Source organism: Nothoprocta perdicaria, unplaced genomic scaffold (assembly GCF_003342845.1).
Source record: "Nothoprocta perdicaria isolate Ctin4 unplaced genomic scaffold, notPer1 scaffold_1, whole genome shotgun sequence".
NCBI lineage: Eukaryota > Metazoa > Chordata > Aves > Tinamiformes > Tinamidae > Nothoprocta > Nothoprocta perdicaria.
The window spans coordinates 1,959,877-1,987,074 of NW_020454093.1; the positions used below are offsets into that span (position 1 = coordinate 1,959,877).

At 37.2% G+C, this 27,198-nt stretch overlaps 1 protein-coding gene across 1 annotated transcript in view; it reads right to left on the bottom strand.

Moving 5' to 3' along the window:
- The window catches only part of RASGRF2 (Ras protein specific guanine nucleotide releasing factor 2), a 91,253-nt gene that overhangs the window by 24,593 nt on the left and 39,462 nt on the right, over positions 1-27,198 (bottom strand). Inside the window, exons 10-17 of the mRNA XM_026036021.1 lie at positions 23,468-23,628; positions 22,368-22,434; positions 21,382-21,518; positions 19,320-19,402; positions 18,275-18,523; positions 17,605-17,993; positions 15,889-16,017; positions 14,589-14,678 (exon numbers count right to left, since the gene is read on the bottom strand). Of these exons, the coding sequence (XP_025891806.1) occupies positions 14,589-14,678; positions 15,889-16,017; positions 17,605-17,993; positions 18,275-18,523; positions 19,320-19,402; positions 21,382-21,518; positions 22,368-22,434; positions 23,468-23,628 (1,305 nt within the window). The remainder of the gene's footprint in view (positions 1-14,588; positions 14,679-15,888; positions 16,018-17,604; positions 17,994-18,274; positions 18,524-19,319; positions 19,403-21,381; positions 21,519-22,367; positions 22,435-23,467; positions 23,629-27,198) is intronic.

A 27,198-nucleotide genomic window follows, 5' to 3' on the forward strand; every position in this document is an offset into this window, starting at 1 on the left:
TTTTTATTAAAAAATACCTAGAGAAAATTTGGTGAATATTGACTGTAAAGAAAAAAGAAACTTCCCAAGTTCCAAAAAACTTCAAGATCTCTCCTTYCCCAGGAGGTGAAAATGCACAACAGAAAAGATACTTAAAACCACTCAAACTGCATAGACGATCACTAATAACTTTCAGGAATCTCATAAAACCCAGAAAAATAGCAAAGATGTCACCTGAAAACAAATAAAATCAGCGAGCATTGTTATTTCCTGCTTTTTTTTTCCCCACCATCTTGGAAAATAGAAAATATGTATTTTAACCACAACAGCATTAATAGAAAGGAAAAACAAGCAAAACCAAGACCCTGGCTAGCACTGTTCTTGGGCTTCCCAACTTTCAAAGCCATGTGGAATTTAGGAGAGTTCTCCCTCTCTTTAAAGGGGAGAAAACCACTAATTATAAACAGATCCAACAACCACTACAGCAATCTCTAGCTGGGAATTGGTGAACTTTGATGGTGCCATCACAAGGCTTGTGGCACTTTCCGTGATAAAATTTCTTCCAAGTCACTTTTTCTCTCTTTCCACCTGTCTAATACTCTAACTCCAAAGAAAAGTGAACRGGACAAATGCAACACTTCATGTGCACAGCATATATGCTTATACATATTTTAAGGAGTCCAGTTTTAAGGCTTGATGTTGTTCTACACATTCATGCTACCACTTATGAATAACTCAAATTGCTGCTGCTGTCTGTACTGCAAACAGGTCAAACCAAGCTATTCCCTGATCTTGACTGTTTCAGCACCAAGTGACAGTGACGCCCTTCAAGAAGGAATCACAAACTATTGTTTCTACTGCAAAATACAGTGACATTCAGGGATCTGGCTGGACCACACATCACCTGCTCTGTCCATCCATATGCAATTATACTGGACCTGCACAAAGTGAGCATGTAACAAGGTGCCTGATGCAGTCTCACACTGCAAGATTTTTCCTCTCCTAGTGGAATCAATGATCATCACAACTTTATTTATGCCCTTAGCTTGTTAACTACCCAACACAGGCTCTTCACTCTGCTAATGCAAAATAAATGCACGAGACTGGGGCAGATAACCAGCCACCTTTAAATACYGACAGAGTTTCACGATAGAGATGTTTCAGAGGTCTGCTGAAGTGCCAGCTCGAAGGGAGGACGCTGACCAGCAGTCAGATCAGATGGCGAGCTGTAAGGATCAAGGCTTTAATTACACCTCGAAGCCATCTGTGTCCTACAAAATACATACCTACATCCTATGCATCTAGCATTCTACAGAACAGTTGCCAAAAGCCTTTTAGCACTGCTGCGGCCCTCCTGGGATTCTCCAGACACTTCTACCTGTTCTTCAGGCTAGGAGCAGCTCGTGTGCTTACATGACCCCCAGCATGATACAGTTTCCATTCATGACTTGGGCTCTCGGGCGCTGCTATGAGTTTACACGGGCTGAAAGAAGACCAAAAATAACCATCGTCTGTCAGCTGCGGTTTTATCTAGTTCAGCATCCAGCAGCAAATGCTTAAGGAAAGAATATTAAGAAGGCTACTTTGGAATGATCCTTCCCATAGTGTGCTCTCCTTGGCATTCCGCAGTGCGGGGCCTAACTGCAGATACTCCACTTGGATCAGCCAGAAGGCAGGCGAGCTCCTGGCTAAGCTCGTGTCCRCAGAGGCTCCCACACAGGAGATGCAGGTTCCCTGCTAGCAGGTGCCCTGCAGGTGCAACGTTTTGCTATCAGATGTGCAAGTTCTGGATTGAACTACCCAGCCAGACTTGTCTGCCTCAAAAYTTACAACCAATGCCACAGGAGGAACCCCACGGAGATGTGCAAGCATCTCCATGTGAGTCCTCCTGGATCAGTTCTTCTCCTGAAGGAAACAATCTTCCTACATTAAAAACACAGGCAATATCCAACCAGCAATACTCTTAACAAACAGCTACTTCAGTGTAAGTCACTTTTGAGTAAAAATTTTTTTTTTTGCCCCCAGTACTCATCTGTTGAGATGAAAATAAACTGTTTCTACAAACAGTCTCCTCCCATAATAGTGATGCAGAACTTTTACCTCAGGTTGTCTAACAAAGTGTTAACTTGTCAGCACATTCAGTCTTTGCTGGTTCCAGTAAACTACTTCTTTCAATTTAATTTAATCATGTACTTGGCTTCAGACTACATTATGAGAAATCCAGTTTCAATCTTCAGGTATCTTTCTTTATGGGCACTAAAATCAAAACTACACTTTTGAAGCTTCTTTTGTCATCAAAGAAAAAAACCTTAACTCTCAATATCTGTATACATATCTATACAGTCATGTCTGCTGCTTAGCTCTTCTTTTCTGAAAGTCTAATGCACTTTTCAATGGTAGATGTAACTGTCCGTAATTCATAAAAGGAAAAGACACAAGCAATGAAGGCTTGCAGGTACCATGTGTCAATGTCCAAGACGAGAGCTGCCAGGGCTTCGGGAACAGCCCTGAAGATGACACCTTGTGCCCGTGCGACCAAGCGGGCAGAAGTTCCCATTGCAAGTTCTGCTACACTTTTTTTCTTCTCTTAAGTGAACCTGCCTCTATCAGCAAGCACATTATTTCATGTTTGAAATTTTGCTCCCAGGAGGAATATTTGTAATATGTTAAACTCTCCATTATTTATGCTAAAAAGTTAAAAGGTGTATGCTTGCTTTTCTATTTCACTTAAGATGTCAGAAACCTGAGTCACGTTACAAGAGTTGTAAGCTCTGAATATTGTACTTCCACACTACTATAGTAGCTCATGATTCATAACCACAGTAATAAATTTGTCAAAGAGAAATCAGTTTTCAAGGGTTTAATCGATACAAAAAAACACTTCAGTTCACAAAACTTGCGGGTAATTGGTTTAAAGCTCTGAGGGTAACTTCAGTGTTTCTGGTGATCTTCTTAAAAAAAATCTATTTTAGAAAGATTCTTAAAGGTTGATGAAACTGAAGTATTCTGGAATCATGTCCTGGAGGTGCACTAGTACTTAACATTCGTTAATGAATTTTGTATATTTGTTAATGAAAATTGTACTCTATCTGTGAGGAGGCCACAGCAAGCCCCCTGCACCAGCCCCCTCTGAAAGGCAGAAGGGAAAAATTCACAGCTTAAAAAACCAGAAGGCAAATACAACGGCCCCATCCTTCCCATCCACAAATGTTGAACACAGCTGACCTTGCTCATGTGCTTTGTTCATTCTTGTGGTAAAGGCGCTCATGAGCCAGCTTGGGCCTGGCTCTCATCCTTCTTGGAAGCTTAGGCTTGGCAAGCATCACTGTTACCTCCTGACCTGCATAAAGAATATGAACTGCAGGCCTGGAGCACAGCGATTTCCATCCGCAGATTAAAAATAAAAAAATCTGTCTCACACACACAAAAAATTATTTACAGAAGTTTTCCTTTGCAAACCTCAAAATGCTTGTGTGATAGTTTACAGAGACATACATCTGTAACAGCCAGGCATTCTCAAGAAATGAGATTGTTTGCTCTSCACACATTTTCACAGAAAACTGTCAGAGAGCAAACAGTCTGATATGGGTAAGAACCTAATCTGCCAAAGATTTTCATTTCTTTATGATATCAGGTTTCCATACACTAGCCTGCTGGAATAGAAAACCATTTGTATTAGCTGAGATGAAAAGAAGCTTAAAGCTGAAGGACTCCCCCTCCCTGCATACGGAACATCAATAACACAGTCATTCCTTCTTCCTTAGTAACCACTGAATGCCCACGTTCAAAGTTATAATGGAATATATGTTCATACGTGCAGTGAAATCACAAGTTCTCAAGTTCAGTCATGATCTTTGGCTAGCCCAGTTTAACAKGGAGGTACAATTAAAACACTCACTATACTAGTGTTGGAGAGTGTTTCATAAATGGTTGCTAACATAGAGCATCGAAAGAAGTGGTTATTAGAAAGCAGCTGAAATCAGGCATCCCCTGCTTTTAATTTCATTTTCACTGGTCCCTAAAACACACAAAATCATTTTGTTTGAAGAAATATGCTGCTGAAACACCCATACTGCAGCTGCCCATGTCAGAAATAATTTCAGCTATGCATTTGTTTCTTTTGCCTGAAGCCTCCGCTGCAAATACAATCTATCAAATCAAGGCAAAGGATTATAATTTTAGTAAGGTAAATCCCAAGGGAATCACATGCACCAGCTGATGCACAATAGTGTATGATAGCATGGGCAGAGCTGCAGAGATTGTGTTTAATTTCTGCAAAATATTTAAGGGAAGGAACAGTAAACTTTTTATGCAACTCTTGCTTCAGAAAGGATTTTTTAATTACAGAACTCTAAAGAACAGAACATTAAATTATGAAAGTCAATATTTTGCCATGATTATGCTCTAAATTCAAATGAAATCCAGAAGTTGAAAAACGTATCTATGCAATGAAAACTTTTTGGTTTAATGAAATGGGGAAAATGTAAGTGGCTAAATAATTTATTTAAGATCAAGACACTACTCTAAATCCTAGTCCTAACACTCAAGTTGTTGGAATTATAATAATCTACAAAAATACATTGTTAAAACATGTGTACCATGAAGGCTGAAAATATTTCTTTAAAAGCACTGGTCAAATTTGAAAATTTATCATTTAATAATCCTTAAAATATGCTATAAATAGGAATACCACATACTCTTGAGTTTTTTTTTTTTTTTTTTTTTTTTTTTTTTTTTTTTTTTTTGTTTTTTTTTTAAACAGAGATGTTCTCTTACGAGAGTATTTTGGAGTTTCATACAGGAAAAGAAAATTTAGTTAGTAAACTTTGAATATATCTGTAGTTGTAACTTATGTATCTTGTTATTAAAAATACACCAGAATTAAAAGCACAAAAAAGCAAAAAAAAAAAGCAGATATACATGACTATTTTCATTTTTTGTGTATTGTGATAAAAATGTGGATTCAGAGGAAATAACATTGTTCATTTACATACTAAGAGGAAAAATAAATGTTATGTGCATTAGTATTCGCATATGTTGTAACCATACAGAATATCTCTAACTTTAGAATGCACTTACTAACATATATTGTCTATAAATATAGATAACATTGGACACCTTTTCTCTTTCAGCAACAACAGGAAAAGACAACAGAGTTAATGTCACCACCAAAATCGATTGCTAAATTTTGGGGTACCTGCATACACCTACAAATCACACTTTTTTCCACAAAAGGAGAGCACATCTGTGCTTGCATGTGTAACATTCTAGCTCAAGCTTTTATTGAAATTGTAAACCAAATCACCCAAACGTGGTGCTTTAAGACTCTCTCAAAACAAAAAAAAAATAAATAAATTTTGAATAACCAGAACAGAGTAACGATGAATTCTGAAAACACTCTAATGACAAGCACAAGCTCACATGATCCTTGTAAAGAAATTACAGAATATGAGAGCAGAAAGAATATGCTATGGAAAAACATAGATTTAGAAACCTGACATCATCTCTTGAAATAATTGTTGAATAATTAATTGTTGAATATTTCAACACTGCTAAATTATATGCACTATATCAAAACATGAACGAGATTGCACTCGTAAGTGTTCAAAACTAGAATGTGTCTGACATAAGTATTTTTTCCTTTAGCTTTATTTTCTAAATATAACATCATTTTAAAGCTTTCTGAAAGGTATTTGAGCCAAACAGACATTTGGAAATTTGTAAGAGAGTGCACTAGAGATATTATTATTATTATTATTATTATTATTTAGGACTGATATGTTTATTGCCGGTACTTCACGGGAAAAAAAAGTACAAAAAATAATCCTGTCAGTACAATGTAATTTGGGTTGTAGATAAGTACTTTTCCTTTGATTTCTAATAAGACCAGACCCTGTTGCCATTCATATGCACACAGTAAAATATCAGGGCATAGGAGTCATGTGACAGCAGAATTTTTTTGTATGTCTTATTTTATATAAAGGACCATAGGAAGAAAGAGACAAAGAGAAAGGGGGAGGAGGGGAAGGCCTTTTCAGTGGTCAGTTTTGGTGAACAATTTTATGTGACTGTTTTAATACTTCTTAGATACTCTTCGACTCCACTAATATTTGAATTATCCCCTGCGAATAATCACAAGAATTAAAACGTTACAAACAGCTGTAGCACTTGTATACAAATAAATGGTTTTTTTCAATTTGCACTGCAGGCCGGGTGGGCTTGCCAATGTTTCTGGCAGGTCTCTCAGTCTTCAGGGAACACGTAAACAATTTTTAGCTGCTCAAGTGTCTCTATTTCAAAGGATTTTCAGCTTTTCATTTTCTTAAGAAAATTACACATTGCCTATAACTATAATCTTAGAGCACAGCAAATACTACAATTACCTTCTTTGCATATTTTTACAGTCTTTTCAGGAACTATTCAAAGTAAGCTTTCAGTTTTTTAAATTGTTAAGCTTGCCTTCCTCCCACAAAAAAATATTAAAATAAATTCTATGACAACACAGAGCTAAAAAATGCAATCATACTGAAGACTGCAAAGAAAGCTGTTGGATTTTTTTTTCTCCATTACCAGATCCAGGGTTTTTACATGAGCTAAAGGGAGTATTTTACAGAAATTTTCAGTCTTTTTAATGACAATCGGAGTAAAGGTTAAATGGGAAGGAGGCAATAACCATAAAGAGCCAAATGTATTGTTTTTCAGACCATCTGTGATCGGATACTAGCCTGTCATGCAAAACCAAAATTGGCAGGTTGTGTATCAGTCAACAAAATTCTCTGAACAAAATGTCCATTCTACAAGCAGCTCCCAAGTCACTTTTCATTCAGCAACAAATAAAGCAACTCAATAGTAATACAAAATAGTAATTATATAAGCCTCAATAGTAATATAAAATATATAAAATATAAGTGGTTGATTATATAAGCAACACACAGGCTAGAAAACAACAAAACAAAACAGACAGAGCCTTCTCTCCCTGCCTCACCTTCACAAAGCCAACGTACATCTTTGGGTGTCCCAGAGTGAAGAAGACACAAGGCAATTAAAAAGTGGTCCCGTACTCATTATGGGCCCAGATTATTTAGCTGAACTCCATGCCCACGATTTCACCGTGCGAGGGGCTTTCAGTGTGCAAAGGTCAATGCTCCATTCAAGCTCCTTCTCCTCCCCAGCTTAGGAGGACAGGAGGAGATTCCACCTACCCAAAAAGCCTTCCACAGAACCTCAATCAAACCACTGGAAACCAAACTCAATGCTGTCTATCCAATTAATCATAGTAGGACCCAGTTTGGGAAACTAGGGCAGGCACTGCACTAACACCCTGTCCAAGGTGAAGGAGACACCAGTGCCAGTTTGCTGGCACGTGTCTACAAAACAGCAATGTTTTCCATGCAGCTGCTCTGAAGATTGAGTGATGGATTGGGAAATATATGCTACCAAGTGCCACAATTCAGCAGATGTCCAGAACCAATGCTTACTGCTGGGAGGGTCAACTTCTCTGATAAACATGAAGAAGTCATTAATTTGGGAGGGGTAGGGAGCATAAAACCTGGGTTCCTAAATTTCTAGTAAAGTGAAAAAAATTCCTATACTTCCCTGGATCTTAATTCTCATTAAGAAAGCAAGGATACTTGCTTGAAACAAAGCTGAACTTTATCTTAAAGTGTTTGTTTTAATTCAAAGGTATTGCTCTACCAAGATTAAAGTTTAGGAAGGTTCAATTTAGTTTGAGCATGAATGTTTACCAGTTATCTAAAACTGGTACGTAACAATTTGGTTAAATTCAAAGGCCTCCTAATTCAGGAACATAAACAGAAGTCTATTCAAATTCACAACAGAGTAGATGAATACTAAGATGAAAGCAATAATATTCAGGGTTATTCAGATTCCAAACAATTTCATTTGATCTCCACTTCCACCTCACTAGTGATTTTCCAGGAAAATACCTTCTGGCAGGAGGAACCATATTCTGATAAACCTGTCTGATAAAACCAGCATGGTGAACAAGCACTAAAAATGCAGCCTGTAGCAGAAMGGACAGTTGCATCTCAGCTGTGGCAGCAGCATCAGCCCCTCGAGCCACCCCAGGAAACACAGGCCACGTGTGGCTGCAGCTGCTGCAAGGGCTGGTGGCCACATCTGCCTTTGGTAGTGGCTTCTGGTAGCACCTCTCCAGCCATATGGAAGGAAAGCTGGTTGACCTTTGCCACAGATCATTTGTCACACAACTTTTTCTGATGAAGAACAAGGTCACTTGTAAAATTAGTCTGTAAGTATTTGCCAACCATTTCCAAATGGAGATTTTAACCAAAACGTTCAGCTCCAAGGAACCTCAATGTTCAAGTCTCAGCAGTCATCAAAGCTTCCCAAGTCTGCAGAATTGGATTGGAAACACTCGCCTTCTGGTCCCTGGCTACAGCTATTAGCAAAACAAAACAAATCAAACATGGTTGTCCTGAGAGTAAGAGAGCAGACAAGGATAACGGTTGCTAAATGAACTACTTTCTTTCCAGAAACAAAGTATTTTAGATCCATAGCAGAAGGTGCAAACAAATAAACAAACAACCAAAACAAAAAATAAAATCAAACAAAAAACACTGTTAGCTAAGAGGTGAACTACGTCTCAAAGAACAGTTTGTCTGCTTTGATGACCCTGCACACCTAGAGCCACAGGCTCTGTTCCAGTGAGATAAACAAATACAGATCAAAATCAGGGGAGCTTCCAGGGATCAGAAACAGACTGTGGTGTGTGTGTGACACAGCCGTACCACTTTGCTCCTGCAAACAACAGGTCAGCAGAGTTGAGTTAAAAAAAAAAAAAAAAAAAAAAAAAAGCATCTTGAGTATTTACTGGGATATAGCTGTCAGTAATTTCTTTTTTTCTTTCACATCTGGACTCATAAGGAATAAATTCCATATCAGTTTTCAAGTATAGGGAACAAGATATTAAAATCCAGATAATAACATTTTGAGTCATAAGTCGTAATAACACTTTRACTGTAATTGCTACTAATAGGAGTGTTTATCCCAACATATTGCAAACCAACTGGAAAGAGACACACACCTTCTCTTTTTGCTTCAGATAGATGTTTACATGCAGAGCCAAAAGGAAACATCTACCTTTCCAAGGTTAGCTTGGGTCCACTGAGGTGCTGAGAAGCATTTAGTGGACTCTCACACAAAAGCCTATGCAGCTATCCACGTGATGCAGAACTCATCTCAAGGTCCCTATTAGATTCCAGCCTCTCCATGTAACATTCAGCAGAGCATGGAAACCTCTCTGCCTGTCCCCATAATGGGGAAAAGAAAGCATTAACAATTTACACATCTCCCCAATTACCTTCCTCATTGCTGATTTCCCCATACTAATTTCCTTCCTAACTTAACTGTCTATTCCGAGATGCTTCAGAAAACATAATGGTGCAATACCAAATTATTATTCCTCTTCAGAACCAGGCAGACGCTCCCCAGCCCTCTCTGATCTGCCTCCCCACATGCACACACCTGTAATGACCCCTTCAGCCCAACAACCCTACAGAAAAAAAACAAACTTTCTGGCTACTTATTRCTGATGTCCTTCAAACGGAACCATGTAATCTTGTCTATGTGCAAGATACCAACAACTGAGGAAATGCTACACGTAATGAAAGCATAATGTATAKGCATACATGTTTTGCCAGCTCAGGGATTGTGGGCTGCACTGGGAGTGCACACCCTCACTACTCTGCACACACATCTCCAAGGGGCATCATCCGATCTCCGACTGAACCTGGCACAAGKGTGGAAAGCTGCAGGGCCTCCCCTTGCCACAGTGACAGATCTACGTACAGCTGCACAAAGGATCTCTTTGGTATCATTTGGCACACGCTGTGTTATTCTATTAGTGCCTTTTCTGCTAAGCCAGAATAAACAAAATAAAACAAAATATTGTTACACTGGGGGCTGCCTGACAGTTTAATTGCAGAATCGCTGGTCACAAGGTAAAATAGCTGAGCACCTCCAATGAAAAACTTTTGTTCTACTTTCTTAAGATAATTACGCATATTTTAAAGAAGCAATCAGCCTTAATTTATCTGGGCTTGATCTATCAGAATGAAAATATCTACACATTACCTGTTAGGTAGCAATATCTGAATCTCTATGACATGTGAATAGTTGCTTTTAGTTAACTTTTATTCCTCTAAAATTGTGTTCGTAATTGGGCAGGGCTAAAGTCTGCCAAGTGGAGAGCTTGCAGAACGTGTCTGGCCCAACTTTAATACTTACGCTGCTTTCATGAGGTGGCAACGGTAATCCAGGCACATGGAAGCGTTCTAGAGTTGCTTGCATTTAGCAGTTTTAGCAAAATCAGTGCAACAGGTTTTGCTCTGGTGAACATCTGCAAAGGATTATCTGAGCACTTCTGTACACTGATTGTAAGAGCTATGGAAAAACGCATGACACCAGGAAACTGATAAAGAGGACAACCAAGAGCATTTCTGATTAAGATTGCTTCTCAAAAACATAGTGATACATGCACTTGCTAGAAGGTAAGGAATTGGTTGCAGTTGCTCTGCATAAAACAGGATTTGCAGGCTGACTGAGATCTTTTAAAATGTACTCTGATAGACATGGCACAAGCCACAAAACGGAGAGGCTTCGAAGTCCCCTCTCCTGAAAAATACTCAGGTAAATAACACTGGTGAAAGGTAATTTAGCACCAGACATACACAGGCAATTAATCAAAAGGGAGAGTGAGTGATCTGTCCTTTGTGTAGACTCTGGGCTGTTATTTTCATTACGCTTTTTAAATCACTAGAAGAGAATAAAGCCATTATATCAAGTATCTTATATTTTTTGTGAGCACAGGACCCATTTTTCCACRTGCAAATCACATTTTGTCAGAAATACTCCCCAAACACTTTTTTTTTTTTTTTCTCCATTTCTCACCCTCTCTTCTCCCTCTCATATTCCCTTTAAAAAGCGAATGCTCACACGGCAGCAGCCAGGCCTTCCTGCCAAGCCCAGGCTTCCTTCCCACTCCTAGCTGCTCCCATAGCATGTCACCTCGTTCTTGGGAAGAATTGGGCATTCTCTGCAGCGCTCGCCAGCATGCTGCAGCGGGGGACAGGCAGCTCTGGAACACACAGCACTTRGAAATGACAACGTGCACAACTCTAGCTGGGATGGCAGGGAGCAAACGAAGTGACCATGTTCCAGCAGGAACACGGCTAACATCATTTTGCTCAGGAATAAGTTTTGTTTGGGAATAAATTAACACTGCCATGCAGCTATGCAGGTTCTGAGCCTGTGTAAACCTCTTGCATCCATAATGTCTCTGGCTGCGCAAAGAACCAAAAACTTAGACTTGTTGAAACTCCCGTGAGTTTCATCTGATGTCTTCTATCTCATAGCCCGTCAGCTCTCCCCATCGACATGCTGATTTTGTGGATTATTATCAACCCTGTAAGCCATCTTTTTCCTAAATTCCAAATGCAAGGATGTTTACACCTTTGATACCTTTAATAATCCTGGATTGTGTTCTCTAAACTTTTTCCAGTTCTCATTCTCTAATCTCAAGCAGGGTACATCACAACTGCACGTAGTGAAATACTGCAAAGTATGCACACAAATTCTGGATTTATACTGTGTCACCAGTAGTCTTCTCTATGYTCTCTTCTCTGCTCTTTTCCTACCCATTCTAAATGTTTCTTTCCTTTTTTTTTTTTGGCTGCTGCTAACACAGAGATGGTTTCATGGAACCATCTTTTATAATCTGTGGATCCCAAACAGTAGTAATGCTAAGCACAAAGCCCATCCTCACACATATAAAAAGCTCAAGCTGTTTTTCCTTACGTGCATCACTTTGGATTTAACAGTAATGATTATAATTCACATAGGAACATCTTAAATGGCCCAGGCTCTGGCACAGACTTCTGCAGAACTCCACTGGTGATTCCAGTCTAACTTTTCCTCTTTAACCTCTGTTCCCTTTCTCTGTGTAGCATTTTTTCTAAAACACAGAACAAGACACATTTCACTGATGTTCAGTATAAAACCAACTAGAAATAGCCTCCCGTCCCACAAAGAAACATGAAGGTAGACTGATTCAGAGGAACAAGTGGTTCGAGATTTCCTGGATTATGAAGAGTAAGAATACCTAAACTAGAACTTACAAAATGCCTGGGATTCTAACTCATAGGCATGTCCCACTGTTTAAAATTATTTCCAAAGCTGGTTTCTGTGTGCACATATGTAAAAAATCCTGTAAAATACAAGAATTAATTTGGACTAATGATCAGAGCAACAACCTCTTCTGCCATAAGAACAGCATGAGCACRAGCTCACAAGGTGAAAAATAACTTAGCTCACCTTAATGGAGGCTATTAATTCCTACTGCCTCCCAGGGATTCTTTTTTTCTCTCTCTTGTCTTCTAGTTGCTCAAGATAAACAGGAATTTCAGTATTTTTGGATTGCATAACAGCAAATTTTTGGAGCTTGTGGGTTTTGGGAGTTAGTCTACAAGGTAAGCACTATCACTTCCATGGTCACCTTGCTTTTCCCATACTGCTCTATTGCTTCACAATATCTCCAGCAATGAGCAACCATTGGAGGACGGGAAAAAAAAAAAAAAAAAAAAAAAAAAAAGAAGGGAACAGAGGGGGGAACAGAAAAAAATGCCCCCTCCCCCATAAATCTCATTCATTACCAAGCCCTGACAAAAAATATTTCATCCATCCTATACATTGAATGAGACAGTAGATCCCTGAGGGTATCTCCCTGGTGGGGGTGGTAGATACTCTAAAAAATAAATAAATAAAATAAACACATATAAGAAATAAAATTAATTCAACTGCCCAAATTTAAACTACATGATTCTGCAACTTTAACCCCATTTCTGAATTGTACAAAAAGAATTGAACATTAAGCTTCCACATGCAACACAACCATGATTAATTGCTACCAGAACGCTCAAATTGCAAAATAGGTGATTCAGCTGCTTCAATTGCAGTTTGCAGCCTGGAGTTCTCATATTGATCCCAGAGAGAAGCTTTTTTTGTGAGTTTTACTGCAGAAACTTTGTCTTAAACCCATCAACCAAGAGAATRGCCATTCTTAACCAACTTGCTTGAACAGAAAGTACTTCAAAAAAATATTCAAGACATTATGACTTCCTTTTACAGCATCTTGTAGATCTTATTTTCTCTTAGTCTTATGTTAAAAATATTAAAAAGCGATGCATTTTAAAAAGCAAAAGCAACTGTATTTAATTTTTTCCTTAGCAGTGTCTGGTTGCAAAASACAGAGAATATTCATAACTTTGAAAGATAGACTAAATACTTATTTAGTTCAAATTTTTAAAGATCATGAAACTGAGCATTCTTGGGATCTCCTAAAAAATCACAGAAGAGTACAGAAGTAACATAGCACTTTCAAAATAAAATCTTACAATGCAAGTGAATACCAAAAAGAGAGAATGCAGATGTTTATCAAAATATAAAATATTAACCGTTCAGTCATAGACTTAACTAGAAATATTAATAGGAGAATACKGCTGAGAGATTTTGAAATTAAGAGGACCAAAGATAAATATAATTCCAATATAACACAGGAAGAAAAAATATTATCCGTTTGATCATGATAGTCCAAAATTTTCCTGGATACTTTGACAATCTTTCCAAAGGCCACAAGAACACAGGCACAAAGCTCATGCCAGTCGCTTTAAGGCAGGTGATAGAGTGGGAAAATCCCAACTCCTGGCTCTCATATTTTGCCCCGGAACATTCCTCACCCTCTTTTTGTCCTTCCTTCTGTCATGCAGACACAATGAAAGGGTCTGGCAAATCCTCAAGACAGGGTGCTATATTAACAGTCTAAAAGCCCTACCACAGCAGAAAATGCAGCATGTACCAAAGGAGGTACCAAAGCATTTTATTCTAAGACATTTTATCTTCTTACTTACTTTTACTGCTCAGTTTCACTGAGGTCTGTTGACTTGCAGTAARTATATATTTCCATTAAATCTGGAAATGCTTTTTACTAAGATGTAGATTATAAATACATTAAATTCTTTAGCAACAGTAGAGCTTAAAACTAATGTTTTTCTTTTTTTCTCTGAAAGAACCTGGTGAATGGAATTCCATGCTTTTTTTTTTCTGTATCTGTAATTTATTTCAAGTTGATTTTGAATGCAACTCAACAACATATTGAAATGAACACAATACCAGTCAAAATTCCAGGATTTTATGCTGTTTCAACCAGTGTCTGAATTCCTCCAATAGGAAACATACAATGACAAATATTATTTTTTATTAACTTAAATGATCTACTACATTATTTTAATACAGATTATTGTTATTTAAAACAATTTTAAGAAATATCATTAAATGAATTACATTTAAAATATTTTTCTACTGACTTTATGAGCAGAAGCCAACACTCCAGTTACATGTGGAGGCTGTACTCTACAAAGCCCCCAAAAGGAAAGACTTCAGTGCAAAACACCATTAAATTAAATAAAACAAAWCAGTGGCTACTTAGTATTCAGGTAAATAAACAGGAAATATTTGCTTATTGAGACTTAGGTATCTTATTATTACCCACGTTTGTGCACTATAATTCCTCTCACCTGGTGGGCTCCCATGCCCTGCTGCAGCTGTAGCAATTGCAAAAGCAGAAGCAGGAGAAACAGAGCAGTGGCTGTTGTCAGCAGTTTGTACTGCACAGTGAGGAGAGAGAGAGAAAGGTTAGCCCAGGCACAGCTTTATTTTTTTTTTTTCAGGCTAAACAACAATGACACTTGAAATTTTTACTGATGCTCCTATTTAGTAAACTTTTGGTATTGTCTCCATCTCAGGATTTCATATTAACGGAAAGAAAAATAATACCATGATATTTATTACATGAGTTTTTTGGGGGGTTGTATGATTAAATCTGCTGTAGATCAAAATTCTTAAGACATTGCTAAGATGATGAATAAGCATTATTCAAACAGATTAAGAAAACACTGACAAACTAGTGTTATAAAAAAAAAAAAAAGGGAGACTATTAACCTATGCAAACTTCAGTGATAACAAGATTGACCAGTTTTCCCAGGTTACTTCCCAAGTATTTGCCAAACTTTCTGTGAACATTGCTTCTGACTTATCTCAGATGATCTGATATTGTTCCCCCCACATCTTGCCATTTCCCTGTAAACATGCCCAATAACAAAAGACTACTAATGGTTTAAAATTTAAGTTTTGCTGTGAGTTATTAAAGACTGAGAAGATTCTGCTCCGTTTTTGTTGTTTTATTCCCAGGCCTGAAAAAATGTCTTGAAATTTGGCCTACATGATATGGCAGCGTTTTRAACATTCATGGACATAGCTCACAGCTCTGTGAGGGATTTCAAGAAGCCACATGAGAGCTATTCAAGGAGACTCAGTTCTCAYGTTTCCTCTTGAATTGAGTGATTTATTCAAATTCTGGAACAAATAATATGACACCATCTGTAAACRTTCAGTGCCACACAAAGAAACTGATACAGTCATTCCCCGTTCACAATAATGAGTGTTGTGTATTTCATAATTACATATGGAGCCCCAAAAGAGCCCCATTGGTAGCTGAAAAAATCTGTGAAGGTCTTGAGATTTTYGTGAGAATAGAATCCATTCAGTATTAGTCTAAGTACACTCAGTTCCAGCTCCTAAAGAGCATATCAGCCTGTCCAAACTCCCCAAATGCTTCCAAGTCTTGTTATTACTATGCTAATTAAGTGGAGTAATATTATTCATGTGCTGAAAGTTTTTTATATTCAAAAAAATAAGCAAAATACAAGTAAAACATTATTCAGAGATTATTCACTTCTAATACCCTGGAAAGATTACAACTAGAATACTTAATCTCTTTAAAGTGTCCAATAAAGGTGAGAAACATCAGTGTCTTACCTCCCGACTGCCGGTAGCGAAGATGCCGTGGTGTCGATGGGGATCTGCATGGGGAAAGCTCCGGGGTATCCGCTGCTGAGGTGCTTTCAGGAATTGTCCTGTCCACTGACACYGATTCCAAAACTCCTGCTTTAAAAGGGTATGAATGTCAATATTGGGATGATTATTCGTAATGTACAATTAATTAAGAAGTATAAATATTTCTTCAAATCATATTCAAGTAATTAGATCACAGGTAGGGGATCTTAACACAGATACGTGACTTAAAGATTTAACACCGTATTTTTCCAGTCATTTCATCAAAAAACTCTTCTCGAAAGCACCAGATTAGCTCAACTCTTCTTTAAAGCAGCCAGATTAGCTCATTTTACATATGAGCACGAAGTGGCTCTGCAGATAATGTGGAATACTTCAGGGTGATTCAGGGCTCCATGTTTATGAACAACAATCTGCGAAAGATCCACTTCAAATGAGGCTGTATTGGACTGCASTAGTAAGAAGAGATAGAGAGGGCTTTGTTCAAAGGTATTTTTAATAACAGTCATTAACTAACATCAYTTTATCCCAGTGTTTTTATACCAAACCTAATACCCGTGCATGTCATTTAACATCTAAAATTATTTTTATCTAATTTATTTCTTATAGTACTGTGGGTTTTGGGGGTTTTTTGTGGTAAATGGAATTTACCTTTAGGAAACGGTCATGTATTTTGCATTAATMAGACTCTGTGATAATTATCTTCTGGATAGCAAAGGGCTGGGAAAGATTTATACCGACAATAAAACCACATGAGAGCTCATAAATAAAATACTTGATGAAAACCAACAAGGTTATGACTGCACCTTAAGTCAACTGAGCACRCATTGGAATGCATGTGTAATAGGGATACCTGAACTCAGGTTTCAGAGAACTTGGAGAAAATAATCTGTGTTGAATGACTACTTTCAACAATACAGTTACCAAACCTTCCAGTGAAACCGCCAAGCAACACTGGAGAGCCCATTACTCCATGGAGGAGCATTTCTATGAGAAGAATAATAAGGGAATGGTCATAACTACAGATTCACAGAAAGAGAGTTTCCCAAGTGAGGGAAGAGAAAACCTTGTCAGAAAGGTGATATAATCTTTCAGTGATATAACAGTGCTTGTAGCAATATATGTAAAAACATATAGTTTTATGCATACACTAACACACATATATTTATACACGTTTTAAAAAGAAATTGCCTACAAGAATATACATTAAATAAACTGGGTTGTAGGTCCTAGTAGGACTGGTTTCCTTATCCAGAAAACTTCCAAACCAAGAATCCATATTATGCATGACAGAAAAAGTTCAAATTGACATTTGGTGTTTCTCCCAACAGCCACTTTTCTCCTTGGGAGACTAAATTTATTCTTGGAGGATAGAATGTTTCCACCTCTTTCTCCTTATCTGTCTGCTGCAGTTGAAGCAATATGGGACTGCTATTCCCACTACACATGTGGCAGCAGCAGGAAAGCAGTGGAAACTACACTGCATCACAGCCTCCACCACAGCAAAAAGAGAGGACAAGAGTGCTTGACACACAGCATATTGTGATCAGGAAGGGAAACAAACAAACAAACAAACAAAAGGAACAACTACTTAGCACTAATCTGACAAAAGCCAGGCTCACACTGCTGACTACTGTATCTGCCAAAAGTATGGCTCACTATTCTGCAGCTCTACGGTACCTCTCCGAATGCTTCTCCTCAGCTTGTTGCAGAGGTCAATGCGAGGGTTCTCCAGGCCGTCCTCTATGGAGCCGGGGCTCTGCTCGGGCGACGAGGGCCCTTTGCTGAGGTCCAGTGGCACTTTGCTGCTCGTTGGAGGAGGGGAGGTGGCCGGGCTGTAGGCTGAGGTAGGACTGCTTGCAACGGAGGTGGCAGAAAGATCAAGGGCACCTATCCTTGAATTCAGGGGTGAGGTCAGTGACAATTTCCGTGTTCGGACGGGTGAGGAAGTTCTGGAGAGGGACAACGGGGGAGGAGAAGAAAACTTGCGACAAAGATGCGGTGACTTCCCATCAGCGAGGTACTCTCCTCTATTGTTTTGACTAGTAGCAAAAAATAACTCCAAAGACCTGAGAGCAAGAAACAAAAAAGCAACACGATAACAATGCCGAATAGATTGAAGTGGAAACATTCACAAACACGCATGCAACATCTGTATGTCACTGAGCGCTCACAACCAGGGTGGAAAGCTGAGATAGACTTATCTAGAAACTGGCAACCTGTTAAAAAAGAAAGAAAAAGGTGGTTCTTCGATTATATATCCAATAAAAACATTACTGATACAAAAATTAGCAAACAAAGTCCAGATAATTCTACTAGAAAATGAGGACAGAAGGGAAAAAGAGCTTACCTGACTGGAATGGAGGTGAAAGGCCTGCGGTATATGTCGGACAGCTTTTCCAGTACGACTGCGGCAGTAGTAAATATACGGTAGGTATGCAGGAAGGTGTTCAGGAAATCAATACTTAGAAATCGCAGGTCTGTCAGCCTCTCCAAAAGGCGCTCCACGCTGGCATAACGAATCTGGGGAACTTTGCAGGAATTCAGCGTTTTGCTAAAGCAGATATCAATGTCATCTCTGTGAAGGCGCGCATCAGATCTACACAGAGATGAAATTGAGAACACTTCATTAAAGAGGAAGAATGATTATGGTGCAGTAGTGATATAATTTCAGCTACATTTGTCACCACAGAAGCTGGAAACATATAATGAATTTTGATACTTTATCAATACAAGAAAAAACTCAGAGCCCAGAGGTATTCCTGTGTTAGAAATTCAGGATCAAGCACTACATACTGCTGCCTATGAACAAAAAGKGACAATCTATGAAGATAAATGACAAAAGAGAGTCCAAAGATGGAGGAAGTAGGTTTTTGAATAACAATGTTACCCTCACGTGATCAACTAAAGTTATGAAATTTCAGAAATAGAAAAAAAGGAAAAGAAAAATTTGGCTAATATAATCAAGTACCTTAAAAAATGATACCTTTTGTACTCTCTTAAACTTTGCAGAAATTTAAAATCTATTGAAGTTATGAACATTACCACACAGAGTAAATATTCACTTGTATGAACTTCTAGCTGAACAGAGTTAAAATTAGTCACCTGAAACTCAATGAATGCAATATCAAAGAAAATCTGAAAAATCAAAGCAATGATCATATMCAGTTCAGTCTTGTGGATTAGGAATTTACAATTTTGAGTCATTCCTACCAATTTCAAAAAGAAAATAAAAAACAGCTTATTTGGAAGTAGAATCAATGCCATTAAACATAACTTTAAATATATATATAGTAAAAGATTGCAATTTCCAACTATATGGCCCTATTTTTTAAACTTTTATTAAAGCCCAAACAAGCTACTTTATTTCCTAGGAAAAAAAATGTTGCACTTACTTGATCATATGTGGCACAGTGACTTTAGAGTTTTCTTCAAACACTATGGTCATTAAACCATTGCACCTAATATTATCAATGCACTGTGAAAATGAAGAATGAAAGCCATTAAAATAAAACCAGCACAAATGGACTAACTCCCATACTTTTCCACATCACTGTGAGCCTAAAGCATAGCTTGCAGAGAGTGCAACATGATGGGTAAAAGGTTTTTTTTTTTTTTTTTTTTTTTTTTTTTAATAGTGATGGAGTTATAGAGAACATGATTCTCTAGTTTTATACCTTTAATCTGCACATTCAGAAAAATCAGTAGATCTTTACCACCACACTGACACTATTCATCTCAGGGTCCTTTCACATAACTAAGTATTTTGAGCTGGAAGTGAAACTTCCTTTGGAGTTTCTTCGAGGCTTAACAAAGTTATGCATCTCTAGCTCTTCTTGAAAGAGTGTTCAGCTTGGAGAACAAATAGGCAAACTGTAAGAGTTAGGGAAATTTACAGACCAGGTGAGTGAGCAACTCCAATATCTTCATACTGAACAAATAGCGATATCACAGCACAAGAGGCCTTGCTCTTGAAAGCCAGCAGCCTACCAGTGGAGCAGGCTTATAAGGCCTGCAACAAGTCCCAGACACATAAAACTACAGACTCCTGCCTTTATAGTTTTCTGATTTATTCATCTAATTATACATATGTATTATGTTATTTCTTCATAACAGTAAAAAGATACTTCTTATTTGCCTTTTTTAGTTGTTTCATTAGGCCAATTGCAAGCTTGCCCAAAAGTACTGCCTGCTTGGAGCCTGCCTCAGCACAAAAGCTCTGGACTCTAATCTTTAGTCTGCTTAGACGGCACATGATTTTCTCATTAAAAATAGTTCTTATTCAAGCCAAGAATGGACTTATTCCTGGGTGTCCCATGTTCCAAAGCCACTTTTTAAAGGATCTTTCTTCCTCAGCAAATCATTCTAACACCTTAAGTGTCAATGGAACAACATAATACACTGAAATTTCATATAGCTAAAAACGTTCCAACCACATCTGCCTGTAAGATCTGGATCTAGTGAGCTGCAGTGGGACCGAGGCTCTCAACACATACTATATTTTGAAAATTTTATCTCCATCTTTTTTTCTTTAAAACTATTACACCAGAAGAAAACAACTCAGAATATCTAGTTTTAAGCAATTTCTATTCATCATGACCATAATGCATCTGGAGATGATGTCAGTAGTGCTGGCACATAGGAAAAAATGATCAAAAAACAGGCTGATACTTGTCTGATCGCTTCCTTCTCTTAAAATTAACAGAGGGCAGGCCTCAAATTCAGCACTGTGACAGATCTATGTAGTAATTACCACTGCATGCAGAAACAAAACATGAAAATTCATAATCTAAATTCCCATCTGATAATTTAAAGTTCAGATCTTTCAGAGTACATTCAACCTCTTTTCCCAAATAGACTGATTATATATAGATTCAGACAAAAACATTAAAAAAACTCTGCTATTAAGTATTTTGAATTATTTTACTGTCCTTCATCTACAGTAGAATTCTCTATGCACTATCAGAATGATTTGTTACTGTATGCGACAAAGGATCACCATTATTCAAGGTGGAAAAGAGAGCTAATCACATATACTGACTGTGGGATATGATATTGGTATGAGATAGAAATAGTTTTCATCCTCAGTCAGGTATTTCAAGTGTTTTTTGATCTGTTTGAAAGTTACAAATGAATAACCTTCCTGAATCAAATATATATCTGGATAAGTTTTATGTAGATATAAAAATGACTGGCAAAATGCTAATAATTAACAATTAGTACTAATGCTAGTCAACTGACTAGTTTGTATTTTATATCCCACCTTTTTTATTGAAAAAGGCATTTCACTGATAAGTCAAWTTTTTTTCATGTAAACAGGTAACAATTTTTTTGATACACATCCCAGCAAATCAGCCCTCCAAAAAAGAACCRACAAGCCTATCTGCGATTAGCTTTCAGAAACTCTGAATAAAATAAGACTTTGTAACAAAAAAGATAAAGAACAAAGCAGGCTACCTGGCTTATATCACTTGTCCATGCAGCTTTCTCCTGTCGTGAAGGGGCTAAAAGGACAACAGTAAATGGAGGAGCATCTGTAGGTTCAACTACAAGCTTGAAGTCAAGGTGTCCAAACACCTGCCCAGAACCTTTTGCTTTACAGTTGGAGACAGAAAAAGAAAAAAAAGTGAAAATATGAGATTTGAAATTGCAGGGAGAGAAAATAATTATTTCATTTACAACTGAAATGAAGCATCTTTCYGATATTGAAAAATCCAACTAAGGATACAAAAGAGGCATTCAATATTTTACATGCACCAAAAGTAAAACAAAATAACAGAACATATAATTCTGGGGGTCAGGAGAAATGACTTTCAAAGATTCCAAGTAAGACTTAACTCCTTTGAAAACTTCTATGCGCACTGCTGATATGTTCACAGCACATAAGAAGCATCACTGAACTTAATGGAACTAGTTTCACAGTTCAAATGCAATTCATGCCTAGAACTGTGGGTTAGGAGCCAACATTAATAAAAAATAAGATCAGCTTGAGAATGTATTTTGTTATTTCACTGGAATAAGGTTGCAGTCAAGGACTGTARGGAGTCCAAGAAAAAAATTTCCACTAATTCTGCCAACTCTCTCAACCTTCATGTAGTTAAGAAACCAAATTATCTGCTGCTTCTTTCAAGACATATCCATTATTTTCTTTTTAAGATCCTCTTAATGAATTCTTATATAAAAGTCAGAAAATAATTTGCTACATTGCTTCAGCCAATATACTTAAATACCTTATATGAGATGTCAACATCAAAAGCAAATACAACAAAACAAACTTTATTCAAGTCAGGACAAAAACCTACTGAATGGGGTTTTAAACACTGTGTTTCTCTAGTTTCATGAACAAGTACGTAACTATATAAAGGCTATATAAGGTAGTAATTTTAAGAATCTAAGAATCTACTTAGAACTGTAATTACTGCAAATGGCTCAATGTAACTTACAATCATCATCACTTGCTTCTGTCTCCTCAATCAGCGTGCACTCTATTAAAGACAGCACACCTCCTGTCTATGAAAATAAAGCACATTTTTTCAAAAAATTTAGACATATTTTCCAGTTCTTATTACAGTTTTCTTTAAATGTTGATATATTTCTCAGAGATTTTAAATTTCTAAGCTTTTAGGAGGATATATCAAGTTCACAATGTCCATTTTCCCTCAATAAATAAAACTCGAGATATGTTAGATATATTTAGCACTTAACAAAACAGTTCAATAATGTATTTACACGTGCAAAAATTCTCATTTTTACCACACTGCAATTTATCTCACRTACAGACTTGTTCACAATTTTCTATAACCAAATTTTAGCATCTTCTCCTAAATGTAAACCCAATACAAGATCTTTGTAAAGGCTCAGTTGCATTTAGTTTACTTGGTGAAATATTTAAGCTATTTAAAAAGTACAAAATGAAAAAGCATATAAGCTGTTCTGAGACTCTCTAATACACTCCCACCTTAGAAATTACTTAGAAATTTCTTTTATATATATATATATATACACACACACACACACACACACACACACACAGAGACACAGAGAGAGAGAATGTGCTTAGAAATTTCTTATAAAAAAAGAAAATTCAGGAAAATAAAACTGCCCTTTTTAATGAGATTTGTTACTTATCTGTAAAATATCCCCTGGTAACTGCATTGAGTTGGACTGCCTGACTTATGCACTGAAAGCTCACACACATTCAGTGCTAGCTCATAAACAGCTACAAATGCTAATGTCCTGTTTCTAACTCCTCAAAATCTTAGAATTCCAGTTTTACCTCTCCTTGCAAAAAGCAAAATATTTAGTTAGTAAGAATTTTGGCTGAATTATATTTTTTGCTCCTCACATAACAATGAAGAAAATACGGCAGTTAATTACTATGCATCATCTCACTTCTGTTTACAGGAAGACACRAAAATCTCAGGATAAGAACATAAAATATTGAAATTTCTCATAATTTACCAATATTATTCACTGAGCTGTTTTGAGKTTTTTTTATTATTATTTTCATTTTGTAAACAGAGCCATAATGTTAAATCCCTACCTTCAACAGATGCAGTTTTCCTCCAGAACTTCTAGTACAAATTAAGAAGTGTTTTGTAAATAAGAAGCACTGCCTTTCTCCTTCTTTTTTCAAAGAGAGTGATCCCAGGCGAACTTTACTAAGTTTTCCCCTCTCAACTGAAGGGACTTGAATAAGGGAACCTGATAATAAAGATGAAAAATACACTGTAACTATAAAAACAGTCAGTAGGTAATGCTTAAAGTGTTAATACCAATGTAATAACCATGACTTTAATTCATGCAGCTCTTCATTCTAGTAGTTATCAACATACATCATCATCTCTTCTAAGCACAAGTCCTTCTCTCTCTTTTTTTTTTTTTTAGGTCAAGTTTGGGACAACAGATTTGTACTTTTAATGGAACTAATAAATCTGACCTTGCAACAACAGACTTAGATTAGACAGGCAAGCACAGTCCAGACAAATATTTGTGCCCAAGCCAGGACTAGATCTTTGGTAAATTCATATGCAATTTAAGCATACCATGAACACACTGGTCAGAAAAGGAAACAAAGCAGCAAATTCGCCTTGCATCACTTGAAATAGCTTCTGGATTTGAAAAAAAAAGTACCTGACATTCAAGCAGGAGAGAGAGAAAATGAAAACATGTTTTGCAGGTTCTGTATGTGCATCTGCACGTGAGTGATTGAAACAAAGCAGGTTCCCTCTTCCTGGCATATACACTTTTCAGTGCTCTACAATCATCTAAAACGTGTTACCAGCAGAATGCTTCTGAGCTAAACCGAGACTAGTTACGTAAGCCTGAATTTCTCCTCCACAGCATTCCAGACCGGGGAAAACTATGCTGTTTTAATCCTCAAAACCAACCTCTGACCAACTTTTGCATGTTGATACACCAGGAACACCACTTCTAATTGTGGATCCAGAGCCACATTTGTTACATTTGAGCCACAATTCCTCTATACATCGAAGGGAGAGATTTGATGATAGAACTTGCTGTTCCCAGGAAGAGYAGCCAGAACTTCTTAATCTCATTCCTCCACATCTATCTTTACTCTCTCCCTTACGTTGGCTTTCATCTGACTACACTTGCTAGTTGAGCTAGTTAAGAGAACTAAACAAACACTACAAAAAGGCAGGTGTCTGAGCTCCCTGATATGGCTCCATGCATGGTCACACACACACCAGCAATGGTGCAAAGCAAGGGCAATGCAGAACAAGTGTGAGGGTAGGGAAATTGGCCTGCCCCTTTCAGACAGCAAGATATTGGACTCTGTCCTATCAGTGACATCTTAAAATAGAGCAAGCTTGAAACAGTTTTTCATGTGGTTAATTATTAGCTTATCAATTCTCACCCTATGCTGACAAGAAAAACTCTGGTTCAAAGTTCACACACACATTATTAAACTAAGTAGTACAAAGAAAGTTGAGACTGAGATAATATTTTTCTCCATACTTACCTTCCTTGAACACACATTATAATTAGTATTAAGCTAGTATAAAATATATAAAGTTTACACTGTCCAGCATAGCAAAATATGCATTGGTAAAAAGAGAATTACAACAGTCTAGTGTTCTTTAACAGCCATTTACATTCAAGTTAAATGCGTATGACATAACTTTTGTCTGCAACAGAATAGTGGAGATTAAAATAGTTCTACAAATTGGTACATGGGGAACATTTTTGACATTCTAACCAGAAAAAAGTGATTGGTTGCTGTACATTTCCCTGGAGAAAATAGACTACCTGCCTCAACCGCGAACGATCACAAAAGATCATCTCCATGTGTTGAAACTGATTTTCCTATGTGGCATTGATAGCTCTCAGTGCAAAGCCAAGCAGTATGTTAAAATAAATTCTTGAGCAAACTTCCCATGCCAGAGGTCTTAACATCATCTTATCTCCTGAAACTCCTCTGCACAATTAAGGTAAGAGCACTCTGCTTTGCTTCTTTAAATAAACACACCTATAAGTATGATGTGCATACAGATATACCTTTGGAACTCACTTTTTTTCCAACTTTTTTTTCCCCTGTTTTTATTGGGGTGCTTTCAGGAACACCATACTGGGTTCTGTCAAAACAGGCTGCAGGTTAAATGTTACACTTGTAAAGAGCTGCCTCTTTAACAAGGCAAACCAAAAAAATAAAACCCAAAAAATCCCTACAGTTCTTAAATGTGGAAACAAAGAGATGGTGTGATGTCCCTTTGATATTGAAGGACCTACTATTTACAGAGAGAAACACATCTCCTGCAAGCGCTTCATCCAGCGAGGAGGTTGTTGTATATTCCTGTCAAGCTTTTGTGATTAATGAAACCGAGCAATTAACTGCCATAAATACTACTCCACATTTCCTCTTAAGGGAAAAAAATGAGTATGACTGGCATGACTGGCCAATTTACAGATGTAACAAGCAAGTGAGGCTAATTTTAGAATGTTCATTAATAGCATGGCTTGTAAAAYCAGTGTAATCTCAGGAATTTTTATCCAGCTGCAAATCTAAGTACTTTCAGTACTTCAGTCCTGCCAGAATAATCATTCCATTAGCCTCTGTTCAAATACAACAATTACAGTAGCCCAATTTTAAGAAAAATAAAACAACCAATATATAAATCCAAAATACTACAATCATACTGAAAAAAGCCTACTGCACTGTTAAATTGCACAGTACAAGTAAGTTGAGGACAATTACACAATAGCTGCATAGTTTTCTGGAAGCAACCTTTATATCTTTTCACATACCTCAATTATAACAAGCAATTTAGCAAAGAATCAATTAAAAGTGACTGTTGTACAATAGTCTTGCAAGTTATTATGCAACAGTTCATACTAGTGGCCCAATGACTGAAAAATCATCATGGAACAGATTTCAAAATGAATATAAAACCTATTAAAGATCCACTTTGCAGATGGCTGTATTCAAATAGCGTATTCCGTAAACATTATCCTACTCAGTCTACAACAGGCCTCATAAACGGAGGCATCTAAACTACATTCCCAACCTACTCTAACATTTTTCAGTTTGAAAAAAATCTTGTTACATGTTTGTAGGTACTGCATACACACCCACTAGCTTGTTACAAAATATTCAGAGGTAAATTCTTACCTAAAATTAGGAGAAACAAGCCTCTGAATGCAACCATGCATTCCCATGTTTTGACGTTTTACTGTTAAGGTAATGTTGTTTTACCACTAGCTTAGTACTGAAAGCTGATACTACATTTACTTGGTAAAAGGTGATCATTCTCAATGGATAGCGATTTTATTGTAACTTTGTAGAACTTAACAATATATTCCTTTTCCACTGTACATAAACACGAGTAGGAACTTATTTCCAAAAACAAGAGAAGTATGCCTTTCTCTCTCTCTTTTTGCTAAATATATAATATTACAATATATATATTACTATATATTTGTGTGTGTATATATATATATATATATATATATATATATATATACACACAAAGCTTCAAACTTCTCCTAAGCTTTTGCCCAAAAGTGGGCATGAGCTCTGATTGCAATGTTAACTGAGCAGTTAAGTCCTGTTTTCTGTGGAGCTACCATCAATTTCTGTTCTGTTGATGATGACAGTCCAGTCAAGATGTACATTACTGTCCCACGGGTACTTTACTCTTGCTGTGCTGCTGCTTCTCATGGCTCCTGATACAAACCAGCGCAGAAGTGTGGCTCAGCTACAGCCCCAAACCAATTGTCACCAGGGGTATTTTGTGATTTACCCTATGTGTAAAT